Raw genomic sequence first — 14,738 nt, 5'->3', positions numbered from 1 at the left:
AAGTCAACAGCCTAGGTGTGTTTAGTATTCAGAGTAATGCTAATGTAGCTCCAATAATGGAAGTAGTGCAATCAGCATCATGGAAGCAAACTACATTCCTGAATTATCACTATATAACACTTTCTTCAGGCCATGTTGAGTTGCTTAGTAATCTCAAGTAGACTTGCTTATGTGGTTTTTGACACTGTCCGATAGAAATGGACCAAAGTACCTGTGTGATGTGCCTCTTTCTTTGCTGGAAATATGTTATGGACTATGTTTTTTGTTTTGTGCAGACATGTTCAAGAAGGTCCTGGAGTTCACCATGACTCCAGCAGGCATTGACACAGCCAAACTCTACCCCATCCTGATGTCATCAGGACTTCCCAGAGAAGCTCTAGGTCAGATCTGGGCCTCAGCCAATCGCACAACGCCAGGCAAACTGACCAAGGAAGAGCTGTACACTGTACTGGCCTTGATTGGAGTGGCACAGGTAACTGTGGGGTATTCCATAGACAAACCTGTCCTTAGTGCAGTGAGTATGGAAACATGTGTTTTAGGCCAAACAGTGTCCTACATTTTGGCCCAGTTCACTCCCATTACATGACAAATAAGTCAGCATGTTAAAACTCTAGGGACCCTCCCAAGCGGTGCATAGGCTAAGAAGTTTGTTGCTGATGCCTCAGTCCCCATCCAGCACATTCCACAAGGCTCTTGTCGGTTTTGTTTCCATTTTCCTGTCAACATAGACTATGTAGACTATATAGAGTCACAGATGTCTATTGGATAATATATACTGAGCAGCAAAGATTTTCATGTTGAGTCTCTGAGGTGCGAGTGCTGAGGTGCGAGTGTGAGTCGAGTCCCAAGGCTCTGGCACGCGAGTCAAGCCTTTAGTAGAAAATTTTTGTCTAGTCTGGTTAATTAAGTGCAGGAATTGCATTGTACAAATTTAACCCCTACTAAAAACTCTGCTTCAAATAAGAAGCCTTTTAATACAGAAAAACTTTAAGGGATAGAACTGAAGCGCTTCATGTAGTAAATGTAGTGTTTAAAGGAAAAAGGCAAAACAACTTAAACTGGTTGATTAGTGTGGTATTTCATATAACTATTATGCTAGCTAGCTAAACCAGCTGATGATTTAATAAGTTTTAAAGGAATGTGATCTGTAACTTGTTCAGACTTCAGTTAGATTAGCTATCAATTTCAGCTATAATAGCCGTGAGTTACTTGCTATTCAAATTGGATGATAGCCAATTGTTTCCAGTTGTTTAGCCTCTTTACTTTAAACGCTGTTTTTACTGCATGAAGCAAGTCAGTTCTGTCTTTCTGCAGAAAGGGTTTTCTGTAATGAAAGACTCTGAATCAAACTTGACCGTATCATTGAGAACTGCAGGAAAATGGCATTGCAGTAATGACTGCACATGACCGTAGAAGAACTGACAGGAAAAATAACGAGTAAGGCTGGAAAGGAAAGGTCTTGAGTCTGAGTCATTTAAGGTCAAGTCAGTCATCATGCAACTCACGTGTGACTCGAGCTGTGAACGATGATGCAATACTCTGAAAGATGCAGCGATTGCCTAGGTGTGATGAGGTCAGTAGTTGTCATGCAATAATAAGTAAATAAAAGACCTCTAGGGACTAAGATCAGTAATGAGAACACCATTTACAGCATGGGAAGGTTTTTAAAAATGGTGAACATCTTCAGTGCTGCCTTTATATTTTCTGAAAGGTGCTGGCTATAGTGTTTCCATCCTTAATTATGAGATTTGGTCAGAGTCTCATATTTTATTCTTCTAAAACCTATATTGCAGAAGGGTTATACCCTGCTGTGCACTTGCCAGAGGCAGTCTTGTCTGCATAATTAATGTTTTATGACATGCCCAGCATGTATTGATGTCAATATGAGAGTTTTTTGACCTGTCTCAGACTGTGGCGGCAGGCTGTGAGCCGTGTGTGTGTCGCTGTGCAGATAGGGGGTGTGAGATAATGCTGAGTCGTGCAGCGAGTGCAGCAATAGCCCAGGTGAACAGCGCTGACGAGAGCCGTCTTATCTCCCCAAACCCAAACCCGGCAGCTGCACCCCTGGGAGCAGGCAAAGCCATCAGTTCCGTGTGCTGCTGCTGCTAGAGCACACACAATAAGAAGCTTTTTGTGATGGAAATTTTCCTCTTTAGGGAGCTGTGCCTTCTGCACCAGCTTAGCAGAATGATGACAGTGGAGGTGTGTGATGAGGGGGGTTGGGGGGGTTGAGCTACCAGTGATGGCTGCGAAAAATGGAAGCTGACTTCAATGACTAATTTAGGAAAACATCTTATTCTGCCTCTCGGTAAAAGTTGGGGGGGCTACTATCTGACAGCTTTGCTTTTTACTTAGTACTTGCTAATCAAAGTTAGGCAGTACATTTTGCTTGCATGTAAGCTGAGAAGGAGTGGGCTTATGTGACAAAGCATTAAATCAAAGATTTATCAGCAAAACTCACACTTTCTGCGTTATATGCTAAAGTAGCACTTCAGATTCATGCTCATGCTTCAAGGCTTGTTTTAATGACTCTCAGTACTTTTTTGCCCACAAACCCTCATCCAGCCTCCATTCAGTTGATGATTAAAACTCATTTAGTCCATTTTTTTGTCCTTGTTTAGAGCTGCTGATTGAAAGAGTTTGTTCACCCCTTTGTATTAGGTGTTGGTGCCAGCAGAATATGATTTAGCCTGAGAAGCTATAGTAACTCCTGTGTTGGATGGTTGTTTCAGAGTGGGCTCCCAGTGATGAGTCTGGATATCCTGAGTCAGTTCCCCTCCCCTCCAGTGCCCAACCTGCCTGCGATGGCCATGACCATGCCCCCCGTATTGGCCCATCAGCAGCCCATGATGGCCCCTGCCGCCCCTGCCGTCATGCCTATGCCTCCAAACCCACCGGCACAACCTCCAAACAGCTTTGTCACCAACTTCCCTCCCGTCCAGGTAACACCATGCACTAGCTTACTTGGACATAAGGGATGTTAATGATTAACTGTTAACCAGTAAATGCATAAATGTTCTACCAGTGCTTTCAGTGAATAAGTAAATTTAGTTTTTGATAAACAATCGATATTTGAAGAAGCAGGTTTTTCTGGCATCTTAAAGACTTAAAGGTTCTGAATTGTATGCATGAGGGCGCAGAAGCCCGGCTTGTTGCAGAAGCCCTACTTAGTGATGCACAACTTCTGGTTTTCTGGAGTTGAGTTGACACAACTCTTCTCACTGGTGTCATTGACACCTGAACTCCGCCTAATTTTAACCAGTAGTTGCTAGAGCTGTTGATTCAGGGATACAGCAGAAATTAAACTATCCTAAATGTAGTAAACAGCGACTAAGATATTTAGCCACATGACACAGTGCTAAGGTAGGCTTCAACTGACGAATAGCCTTCTTAGTGAGTGTTTATCCTATGTAGTTAGTCCCATGACAAAAAAGCTCATTAGCTGTGAGCTATACTCTTAAAAAAAATAACGTTCTTTAGGAAAGAAAATGGTTCTGTATAGAACCTTGGACATCATGTAAGGCTTCTTCGGATTGAAGAAAAATATGCTGTAGATGGTTCTATATAGAACCTTTTTGAAAAGGTTCTATATAGCCCCCAAAAGGGTTCTGCTATTGTTACGATGTCAAGCTTGTTACAGTAGAAGAACTCTTTATAAAACCCTTTTCAAAAAGCTTCTACGCAGAACCATCTACAGTACGTTCTCCATCACTCTGAAGAACTCTTTCATGATGCAAAGAACCCTTCAATCTTGTCTGGGATGTGTTTTTTATGATGCAATGAAAATTTTCTTCTCTTAGTTTTTGTGAGAGCTTTTTTCTTTGCCATGTTTGCTGCTGAGTTTGAACACATGGATAGGTGGGATTTATATATCACAGCTGAAACAAATGAATTGTCATTATAGAGTTCCCAAAAGCATTTTTGTGTTTAGAACAATTTTATAGCCTTACAGAGTATAAGTGATTTAAAAACCATTAATATTAAACAGGGATTGGATAATTATGTAGTGGCTCTATAAGAAAATATCTTTTTACTTAGGAGTTTGACACATTGCATTTTCACTGTCAGTAGGTCACTTAACTGAGACACAGGTGGTAAAAATTTAATTCAGCAAGGGTTTATTAACTGGTCACAGAAATGATCTTTAGTTGCAACCCTAGTTAGGATATAGACTGTATCATGTGGGAGCAAAAAAGTGGACTTTCCTGCGGGCCCCAAGGACCAGGTTGAAAAATGCTGCATTCTGCCAACTGTGATTTGTTTATGTAAAATTTGTAAAACAGTGAAGTATTCTTTTTGTTGACCTACTCCAGGGAGTGAAGGCAGATGATGATGATTTCCAGGATTTTCAAGAGGCCCCGAAAGCAGGCGGTGGAGATGATTCGTTTACGGATTTTCAAGGAGAGACAGTGGGAACGTTCCCTAGTGCATCCTCCTCTCAGAGCAGGTACGAGCATGCATTAATTAGCCTGACTCTGATTGCTTATTCCCCATTATATTTGCATCATAAGGAAAATGCTGTCTACTATATCCTAAAGTATCATAAAATGCCATCCAGTCGTGTTATGTGACTTTCTTGTGATGTTTCTGTTCCCTTAGTTTCCCCTGTCTTGGCATGCTCTCCTGGAGCATCAAATAGTGCCTGCCTTTGTAATAGCTTGTAATAATCCACCAGACACACCAATTAAGCCCTGCCATCTTTGCTAATGAACCCATTTCAATGGGCAGCTGATAAGCTCGTCCCATTTTATTACTTTTCAAAACTGCATGGCTCATGGGAGAGGGAGAAGCAAAAAGCAATTATCCCAAGCTGAGGGTAGGAGAGGGGGTGGCTATTTAATCTGAGTGACACAGTCTCCTACAATTCCTTACTTTTAGTAAAAACAAAGGTTTTATTGTTTATTGGCATATGAGTTCTTCAGAGTCTCCAGTCGTTCTCTAATTAGAGGAGAGAACTGCAAGTGGGGCAGGAAGGTAAAGTGAGAGCTCAGGGGTGTTTTCTGCACAGCAGAAATGTGTTTTCGAAAGAAGACCGAAATAGAGGATGACTGAGTATAAGAACGCATCGTCATTTCCTCGAAAGGGCTTAGTGGTGTGAATTGTGTTGTCATGGAGTCTGGGAAGCTAAAGTGATACTCAACCTGGTTTTGCAGTTTCCACAGTGAAGCTTTCATCTTTAAAGAGGCTCTTTTTGGATTTTATGGACATAATCATCCATCATCCATCACAAGTGGAACTCGTGGCCAGAATCTTAAATAGGGGGAAAAAAGATTCAAAACTGTAAAACACAATGCTTTAGAATGCATGTCCTTAGTGGTGTGTGTGTTTGTGTGTTGTCTGCAGTGTTCCTGCGATACTGACTCCTGTATCTGGCTCTTCATCCTCCTCGTCCTCTGATAAGTATGCAGTGTTTAAACACCTGTCAGTGGAGCAGCCGACGGAACCAACGCCCGCTGTCTCAGGTACAGCTCCATTACAACATTCACCCATAAAAGCAGCCAATATTATGGGTCCACATATTAGTTTCCGCAAAATCCTGTAGATACAATGCGGTGCATGCGTCAGAGACCACCCGTAATTTAATTTCCAATATAAACAGCCGTTACAAGTTAAAAAAAATTGCACAGAAGCCTAAGAAACTAAATATAATGTTCATTGTTTCTGAATTCAGTGTGTCCACCCTTTGCTTTTATTACAGCTTCTATTCTTTTTAGGAGACTTTCCAAACCTCCAAAGTTCAGTCTTAGAAGTTGGTTGCATTTTTCGCTTCTCACGATCCAAGTAATTGCGAACACATTAAGTGATGTTGAGGTCTAAGTTTTTATATTTTTAGCCATATGGTGAAACAGTTATTAGTTACCAGAAGTTTTAGCTTCTAAAAAACAGGATTATTATTATTATTATTATTATTGTGGGAGTTCCACTATCCAGTTCCTAATAAAGGCGAATGGATGTCAAACTGATTAAATGTCAGCTTTATTAGTCTGCATGCTTTCACAATAACAAGAAGTCATTTTGCTGTTCGAAGACTTGCCTCCTTGTGTGTATTCTCTTGCTGATTGTCACTATGTTATGCAGACAGCAACACTGCACTGCTGTTTTTTAATTGACTGAAGGCTCACTTGTCTTTGATATAGATTTTGGAGACAAGTACAGTGTGTTCAGAGAACTTGAGCAACCTTCAGACAGAAAGCCAGTCGGTAAGCAATTTCCTGTCTTTATGTTTGGCACGAACGAATTTTATTATCATATGATGTGGGGCTTTGGTTGTGATTTTGGTCACTAACGTGTATGATGGGCATGTACGATCTGATTCCACACAACTTGTGTCCTAGTGCTCTTGTTGAATATATCCCTCAATTTTAGACGCATGTTCCATATAAAGTTACCCACATTCATGCAGGTATATGTGTGTCCCTGTCTCACTAGAACAGAATCCAATGGGAGCAACTCTCAGAGCTCCAGTAAGTTAACTGTTGCAGTGGCCTCTTTTTCTCAATTGCAAGAACAGAATGCTCTCTGCTCTTTTTTTCTCTGTACGTGGTTTATATCTGAGGTTAGGGTTGGGCGGTATAACAGCAATAAAATATACTGCGGTGTTAAAAATTATGCTTGTATTTAAAAATGATTAAATGATCATTTCTGTTCCATGTCTGAATGACCAAATAAACACATTCCACCCATTTGTATTTTAGAGGGGCTTACTACTTTGGTAGAGTCGGAGCTGGCCAGTGGGTGGTGCTGGTGGAAAGAGTGATGACTCAATTGTGGTTTTCACTTTAACACCAGTCACTTGATATGCCCTCTCAGATATCCCCTAAACAGGTGTTATATTAGCAGGTATTATATTCTGCTGGAACCAAGCCTGTGCTGTGGTGTGTGGCACAGTTTGGCCTGCTGAGTAAGCTATTGATAGCTTAATCAAAACGCTACAGTCCTAAACACCACAAAACAGGTTCAGTTTCTGATTTATGTCACTCCAGCACTGGTCACTCGACTTTTGCTCTCTCAGACATTTGTTTTCTAAACGTTTCGGCAGAGCACCAGTTAGTCAGAATCAAACCTGTACTGTGATGTTTGTTTGGGTCTGTAGCCTGCTTGCTAAGCTAATGTTAAGATCCAAACTCCACTGTATAGGTTTAATTTTGCCTTTCTGTCTCTTCGATGCCAGTTGCTTGACTTTACTCCCTCAGATTTTAATCATAATCATCTAAACTTAAGCCGGTGCTTCACTTAACCAGAATGAAACTAGAATTGAACTGCTAGCTACGCTAATGCTAACCAGCTCTTCTCTCCTAGTTAGCAGCACTGTTTAACATTTAGCCATTATTAGATAGATGAGTTTTGTTCCCTGTGTTTCGCTTCTTTGGTGACCATGTAAAAGGATTCTTTTCGTTTTGAAATAACGCAGGACTAGACAACCATAAAGCAATATAAACGCTTTTTTGTCACTTATGATGCTTTTTTCACCCCCACCTTCAACCCCCTCAACTGTACCATATACCACGGTAATATTTGGATGAAGCCAGTGGGTGCCGCTCAGCCCTACCTCTGAGAGTTAATCTATCTTTGAACCACTCTGTTGATGTTGTTTTTCTATCAATATTAGAAAGACTCACTTTTGCCAAGGGTTAAGAATGAAGGTTTGTTTGTTTCTTTGTGTGGTGAGACTACACGATCTTACAGGCACTGCAAAGACTACACGCTGCTATGGAGTGACTGATTCTCTTCTTTGTGAGACATAAAACGCCATAATGTCCAGTTCCACTCTGGGATCTCTGTCTCAGTGCATGTGATGAGTGTTTACGTGTGTGTGTTTGCATGCAAGTCTCTGTGGACTTGCTTCGCTCTCGTTGTGCGGTGGTGTGTGGTGTTTCTTCACAGTGAGCCTTTTTCACGCGCCAAGCACTCGACGGTTTTGAAATTCAGCAGGAGTATCCGGTGCGCTTCAGAGCTGGAACTAATCCGTTTCTCTCCTTTGTAGGATTGTGAAATGAGAAAAATCGAGCACAGGGTGCCTTCTAGGCTGGGCTCCATATTGTGCTAGTCTAGCTCTCTGGCCTTTTGTAGCCTCTATGAAATGCTGTTTCGCTTCGGCCTTCAATTGTTCTCTTTTGTTTTTTTTTTTCTCCCTGTAGGCGAAGGATTTGCCGATTTCAAGTCTGTCAGTGCCGATGATGGCTTCACAGACTTTAAAACGGCCAACAGCATCTCTCCACTAGACCCTCCAGATCAGGCCAAGATGTTCCAGCCTGCTTTCCCACCTCCTTTCGGCCCATCTCTTCCACAGTCTCAGTCTCAGCCTCCTGTCTCTCTGACTCAGCCCAAAAACCCTCTGAACATGGCTGACTTGGACCTCTTTTCCTCCATGACTCCTCCTTCTGCTCCTTCCACTGCTGACTCTAAAGCTAGCCCTTTCTCCACTACATCATCATCTTCTGCGCTCCCCTCCCTGGTGCTCCCTACTGCAGGCCCCAAACCTGTCAGCAGCACAGGGACAACTGATGACTTTGGCGACTTTGCACTATTTGGCTCCTCCACGTCTGATGTGGCCCCCTCAGGTCAAAGGGGAGCTGGAGGAGCGGTGCAGGACGACTTTGCTGATTTCATGGCGTTTGGGAGGTCCGGAGAGCAGCGTAGTGAGGCTTCCTCCCAGCCGCGGCAGGCACCGGCCACCGACAAGTACGATGTCTTCAAACAGCTGTCACTGGAGGGCGGACTGGCCTACGACGATGGCAAGGAAAGTGCCTGCGGCGGTTCATTTTCCTCCCTGAAGAGCAGCGATGCTGACGACTTTGCCGACTTTCAGTCATCCAAATTTTGCACAGCGCTGGGCGCCTCCGAGAAGAGCCTGGAGGACAAGGTGGCTGCCTTCAAGCAGGCCAAAGAGGACTCAGCCTCTGTCAAGTCTCTAGACCTGCCGTCAATCGGGGGCAGCAGCGCAGGGGGTAAGGATGACTCTGAGGATGCGCTGTCCGTGCAGCTGGACATGAAGCTGACCGATGTGGGTGGAGACCTCAAGCATGGCACGTCCGACAGCTCACTGGACCTGCCCGGTCTGACTGCCCACCAGCCCCCCGCCGCAGGTGAGGAACTGGTGCGCTTGCTGTGGTGAGGCCGGCACCCTCTCTCTGTCTCTCGCACACACACACACACACACACGTGCGCACACACCCCTCTTGGGCCTCTCTGCGGCCCTCCTTACAATCCCTCAATCAGCTTTTCAGCAGGATAGAGAGGAGTTTTCAGACAAATGGCTGAGTGACATATCAAACATTATCAAGAACATGGCATATTTCATATCATCTCATTTTTTCACCCCCATCCATTTAAAGTCTTTATTTACCTTTATTTACACACACTATTATCATACACTATTGTACAGTAATGATTGATTTATTTTTTTATCTACTTATCCAAGTCTCAGCTTTGGTTCTATTTAAGTCGTATCAGTATTATTGACCATGGCAGTATTTATTGTTTCTAGACACAGATTAAGCCCGCTCTTTGACTGAATTGTCAGTGGGGTTCCCATGTTAGAAGTCTAATGCCTAATCTGGTTTTGTTGCATTGACCTTTAGTGTTTTGACCCTAACATTTAGTTCTTTGAGATAACAAAAGCTTGCATATCCTATAGCACAAATAGCTACAGTGAATGTCCAGCTTCACATTCACTGTGTTCTGTTGTCCTTCATGGTACCGTGACCCACACTGTCCATGAAGTGTTGTGACAGAGCAAATCATTCATGACCACAGTAGCACTTTACCATCGTAGAAAACACTAAAAGAAGATAGCTCCCTGATCAGTCCATATGGAGATCTTAAGTTTCTCTTCTAGATCCTCTTAGCCAGCTTTGTTCTTGTGAAAAAAATATGGTTTAAGGTTTTGAGGCCTATTATCTCTCATGATTGTGGCATCCGACTGAAATCTGTTGTAGCCCAGATTTCAGCTTTTACACATTTGGGTTGGAACAGTACAGCATTTTGTTCACCACCATGCTCACAGATGGAATGACTAAGCCCTCAGAATAGCTGAGCTCATATTTTGCCAATTAGCTATGATTGATGCGATTGCACAGTCTACAGAAATTTCAGAGCCAGCTGTTTAAGTTGACAGCCCGGCCAAGCAACAAAAAGAATGCTATTCTGGTCTCTGGTTTGTCAGGAACCTGTATAAAAATTCAGAGCTTAGTATTAGTGACACACTGACCCAACGTTTCTTTAACAACACAAGCACGTTATAATAGTTGCAGTAGGTTTTATACTGTTCCAGAATAAAAACTGAAAATCCAAATAATACTAATGTAAAGCAGCACCAAAAGCACATAGATTTTGCATTATGTTTGCCTGAGTGACGTTTATCCGTGAACTGTGTGTGCTTGTGGTTATTGCTTGTGAAGACCAGAAAGCATTTTTGGCTTTCATTTTCTGAAATGTTTTTGTGTTTGGATTTATTTGTATACTTAAAATCCCAGGAAACACAGTGTAAAATATTTAAAATGTATGATAGAAAAATTGAGCGTCAAATTAAACATCCAGCAAAGTTTGAATACAAAAGACGAAGATATAAAATATGATAAAACGTGCTCTAAGAACTGTTTGGGTGTGGTCCTGATATTTCTATTTCTATTTCTATTTCTGTGCAACACTTCTAACCTCCTGCACTGCTAAAGCAGAACTAAACGCAACAGCAAAGGCAAGGAGGACCTTATCGACGTTGCTCAAAAAGAAACGAAAGAAAATTAAAACAACTGAGGAATCTCTAGTTGCTGGCCCAATAAAACAAGTATTACATTCTGTGAAAATTTCTTGATGAGTGGACCAAAAGAAATGCTTCTAAATTACTTAGATTATGGCCACCTAGTTTATATTTTATACAGTATACTTTGTACAGGTACATCGGTCTGTCCACAAGAGCAAGAATAAACCTAATTAGAAGGAAAACATTGGTTTATGTTCCCTGAGGCTTTAAGAGCAGGCTCGGGGTGAGGCTTTTTAGGTTCAGACTTGGATATTATTGCACTAGCACATAGGTCGGCATCTTTGTCCTTGCAAGCCTATTAAGGTTGTAATAAGGTTAATGTTAGTAATGTGCATCTAATATTCCTTTTTCCAGTTCTTGATTACTCTGTCAGAGATTGGCCTTAGTTGGAACTCCAAATTGTAGTGATCATATTGTGGTCTGAGAATTCTGTGTCTGCAAAGAAACTTCTGACCGGTGGGCTCTTCTCCTTACATACTTCAATCTCCAAGAAGCTGCATTGTGGACAGCCTCGCCTGAATATAAATAGGAATTAACAGTCTGTCTCTCATATTGACAGCCCCTCCTATGTCAGTCATCATTTATTTACACAGCATCTCACCCTCTGTGGCTCATATTGACTAGTATTTATGCAAGTCACCTCATCAATGCATGTTTGTGTCTGTGTGAGAACGTAAGCATTTACATTATTATTACACCATATCTCGCATTCATATACGGTTTAACCTCCCACTCGGCCACAATGTCTGCCTTCGTCTTTGCTGACCACTGATGTGGAAGAAGTACAAACATGCCCTCTCCCCTTTCCCATTTCATGCACTGGACATGAAAATTGCTAAATTGGTTGAAACGATCACCTGTTGTCACAGCCTGCTAGTGGAGAATCCTTTCTAGATCACTTGATCAGATGGTCAGAACACAAGACCCATTAGGAGGACTCAAACTTCCAGTGCTGCAAAGCTACTCAGTCAGTGTCTTTGGGAAATCGGTCATGTTTTGCTGTTGCACACATTCCAAATACAGAAGGCTCTAGTCTGGTTACCATGTTTTCAAAACTGGAGCATAAATGTTGCTGGACGTTTTGGACTCTCTAATTTCCCAGCACTTGCACTATGCTCCTGGATGTGTAGCTTACTTTCGAAGAGACAGTATCTCTTTTCCCAGGCCGTTTTGGGCCAGAGCCCCCACCCCAACCCCCGCAAAATGCAGTTCCTCCGTTTTTATGTGACATTATTCCAGGTATGCAGCAGTATACAAGAGCCTCAGCTGGTTCTTTTAGGGCACGTTGAAGTGTAACTCTCATCTTTACTTTGCTTTTTTTTGTTTGCCACAGTTTGTGCCTGCCTTTTCAATTTGTGAAATTGACAAGAAAGCAGTAGACGATTGCTAGAATTCCATTTTCTGGCCTATCTACCGAACAAGGTTGTTTTTATGGACAAAAAAAAAACAAACAAAAAGTATACATGCTAATTTAATAGTGTATTTTTATTACAGGAATATATACTCTTATTTATTTTCAATATAGATAGATTTGATTGATACTCCTGATTGTGTTAAGTATTTATGTGAGATTGCTCATTAATCAGTATTTATGAAAAGTGTTTGGTTTTTGCTTGATATGAATGTGTTAGCCTACATTACACCAGGAACGATGTCCTACTCTTTTTCCGGCCCGTCACGGCGGTCCTACTAAGAGCACGCTTGCATAGGAGTTTGGAACAAAAACAGGTGGTGAGAGAAAAAGGATACTGTCTCTTTTATCTCTGTTCTGCACCTGTCACTCAAGCGATCGAATGCTCTGATAGGATAGTCCTCTTTGTTTATCTTTAACCAACCCTTTGAGTACCTGCTGGCTGTAGTGTTATCTAGAACCATGCCACACAGCGAGATTGAATTTGGTCTGTCTGCTTTGAGCAAAAGCAGTTAAGTCAGTGAATGCATAATAGAGTTAATGACAGCAGTATTTCTAAGAGTTCTTCCCCATTAACTCTCTTGTTAAAGCTCTCAGGTCCTCAAAGGGTGAACAACTGCATAGAACCTGTACTTTTCAGATCACCTCCTTGGCTTAATAAGTGTTCTGTATGACTGTTTCTCTGTTGCTTTCTCCTTTTTTAGAACAACTACACTATGTCTTTGACCTACACTAATATTTTAGTCTGTGAACGTGCCTTCTCAATTCTGGGTTTCTGCATCTGGTTTTGGGATTATCTTTATTTTACCTTCTCGCTTCTGTTCTCCTTTTCCCCTCAACTCTTGCATGCTCTTGTATTCTTATAATGATACAGCAAAAAAAAGACTTTATAAGTGTTTGTTTGGCAAAACCTCTTGTAACAACAAGCCTTTTTGTGACCTATCTCTCTTTCTCTCTCTGCCAATGTTGTCGTAATAAATATGAATGATGGTGTAGCGGAAGTGCGTGCCGTCTTGATTTTTCTTCTCCTTCTTGCTTTCTCTTGCCACTTGAAGCAGATTTAGCGAAAAATATGAGAAGTGAAAACACACTGCACGAGTTCCTTGTCAATTTCACAAATTGTTTGTGCAAACAGTCAAACAAAACAGAAAATGTATGCAAAGTGTAAGGATGAGTATTGATGTTTTGTTTTGTGGAATTTAAGACAAACATTAAAGAAAGTGCCGTTTTTAATGTAGTTGAGGCAGAACTGAACACGACCTGGGAACTGCTGTGGGCCATACGCGTCTTTCTAGTATTTAAAGGGAATTCTACATAAACGTCTATACAACTTATTATACTGTTCAAGATGCTGAGAGTTCAAAAAACACAATGGGACACAAGGATTTCACTATTCTGGCCACTTTTCTGTTTATGCAAAATAAGTGTGTGAACGTGAAGCAACAATAAGGAAAGTTTTTTTGTTAAAGAGACACTCTGGTCAGAGTAGGAAACCCCCTTCTGATCATGTGTATTGAAGGTGGGAGGGGCTTTTCAGCCATGCTAACTTCACAAAGCGTTTGATTGCTTTAAAAATTTCAGCCTGTTTGTTCCTCCCTAATAAGTAGTGACACACCAAAATGAAAATTTCTGTCTGAAATGGAAAACGAAAGTCTTTTTTTTTTCTGTTTTATTTATGCTTCTGAATAAACATACCAAACATACACAACATAACCTTTATTACTGAAAAATCTGGTTTCAAAATGGCAAAACTGAGCTTCCAATAAATAAACAGTTTACATCAAATTTAACAAAATTTAAAAATTTATAAAAACATTGCTGTATGTAGGCTACAGTACGTGCTATGAAATCCAACGTCTTTGACAACAGAGAATGGCTAGTCATTCAGGGCAATCAATTCTGTTATTATTATTATTATTATTAATGTATTTTTTAGATACACTTTTCCCTTTGGCACTGTTGTTTGTTTTTTTTTTGTGAATGTTTTCATCATTTCAAAAACAGGCTAGAGATTGCGTTGTTGTTCTAGCAGGAACTTCTGATTCTTTTGTTTCTCTTGAGCGTTATACCTCCTCTTAATACTCAGCGTGAACAGAGATTATCAATCACTTGTCTGATGTCCTTCATAGAAACTTTGAAATTTTGCCACTTTGTTGTAGTCCTGTTTCATTTATTGTTTATTTTTTTTTCCCAGCCAAAACGGTCGTTTTTCTCTTTCAGTCAGAAACTGGTGACATATTTTGACCACTTACAGCCAACGTTTTGGTGCATCCCTATTAAGACGTCTATGTTCCCACCTACATTTAGCCCCAAATTTCTCATTGTGTGTTTCCAGATGTTCTCGAGATCACATCTGTCCTGTGAGACTAAAAATCTACCCTACGGCAGTTTTTTAAAAGTTCCTGCTATCTGCTTAATCAAAAGGGGTTTTCGAGTCTGGTTGGAGTGTCCTTTTACAGAAATGCTACAAAGAAACACGGCTGAATTATTGGGAAATATGAAGTGTTAAATGGCTCCTACAAGTAAAGGTCTGCCGTGGCCAAGTTAAACCTAAGGACACATCTT

At 41.3% G+C, this 14,738-nt stretch overlaps 1 protein-coding gene across 6 annotated transcripts in view; it reads left to right on the top strand.

Moving 5' to 3' along the window:
- synrg (synergin, gamma) overlaps positions 1-14,738 on the top strand; it is a 53,105-nt gene that overhangs the window by 16,244 nt on the left and 22,123 nt on the right. For all 6 annotated transcript variants that reach the window (XM_036559381.1, XM_036559371.1, XM_036559363.1 and 3 more), the window contains 6 exons: positions 276-472; positions 2,733-2,942; positions 4,314-4,447; positions 5,344-5,462; positions 6,138-6,200; positions 8,139-9,086. In XM_036559381.1, coding sequence (XP_036415274.1) covers positions 276-472; positions 2,733-2,942; positions 4,314-4,447; positions 5,344-5,462; positions 6,138-6,200; positions 8,139-9,086 — 1,671 coding nt within the window. The remainder of the gene's footprint in view (positions 1-275; positions 473-2,732; positions 2,943-4,313; positions 4,448-5,343; positions 5,463-6,137; positions 6,201-8,138; positions 9,087-14,738) is intronic.

Source organism: Colossoma macropomum, unplaced genomic scaffold, assembly GCF_904425465.1.
Source record: "Colossoma macropomum unplaced genomic scaffold, Colossoma_macropomum, whole genome shotgun sequence".
Classification (NCBI taxonomy): Eukaryota; Metazoa; Chordata; class Actinopteri; order Characiformes; family Serrasalmidae; genus Colossoma; species Colossoma macropomum.
This window is presented reverse-complemented; position numbering and strand designations above follow the sequence as displayed.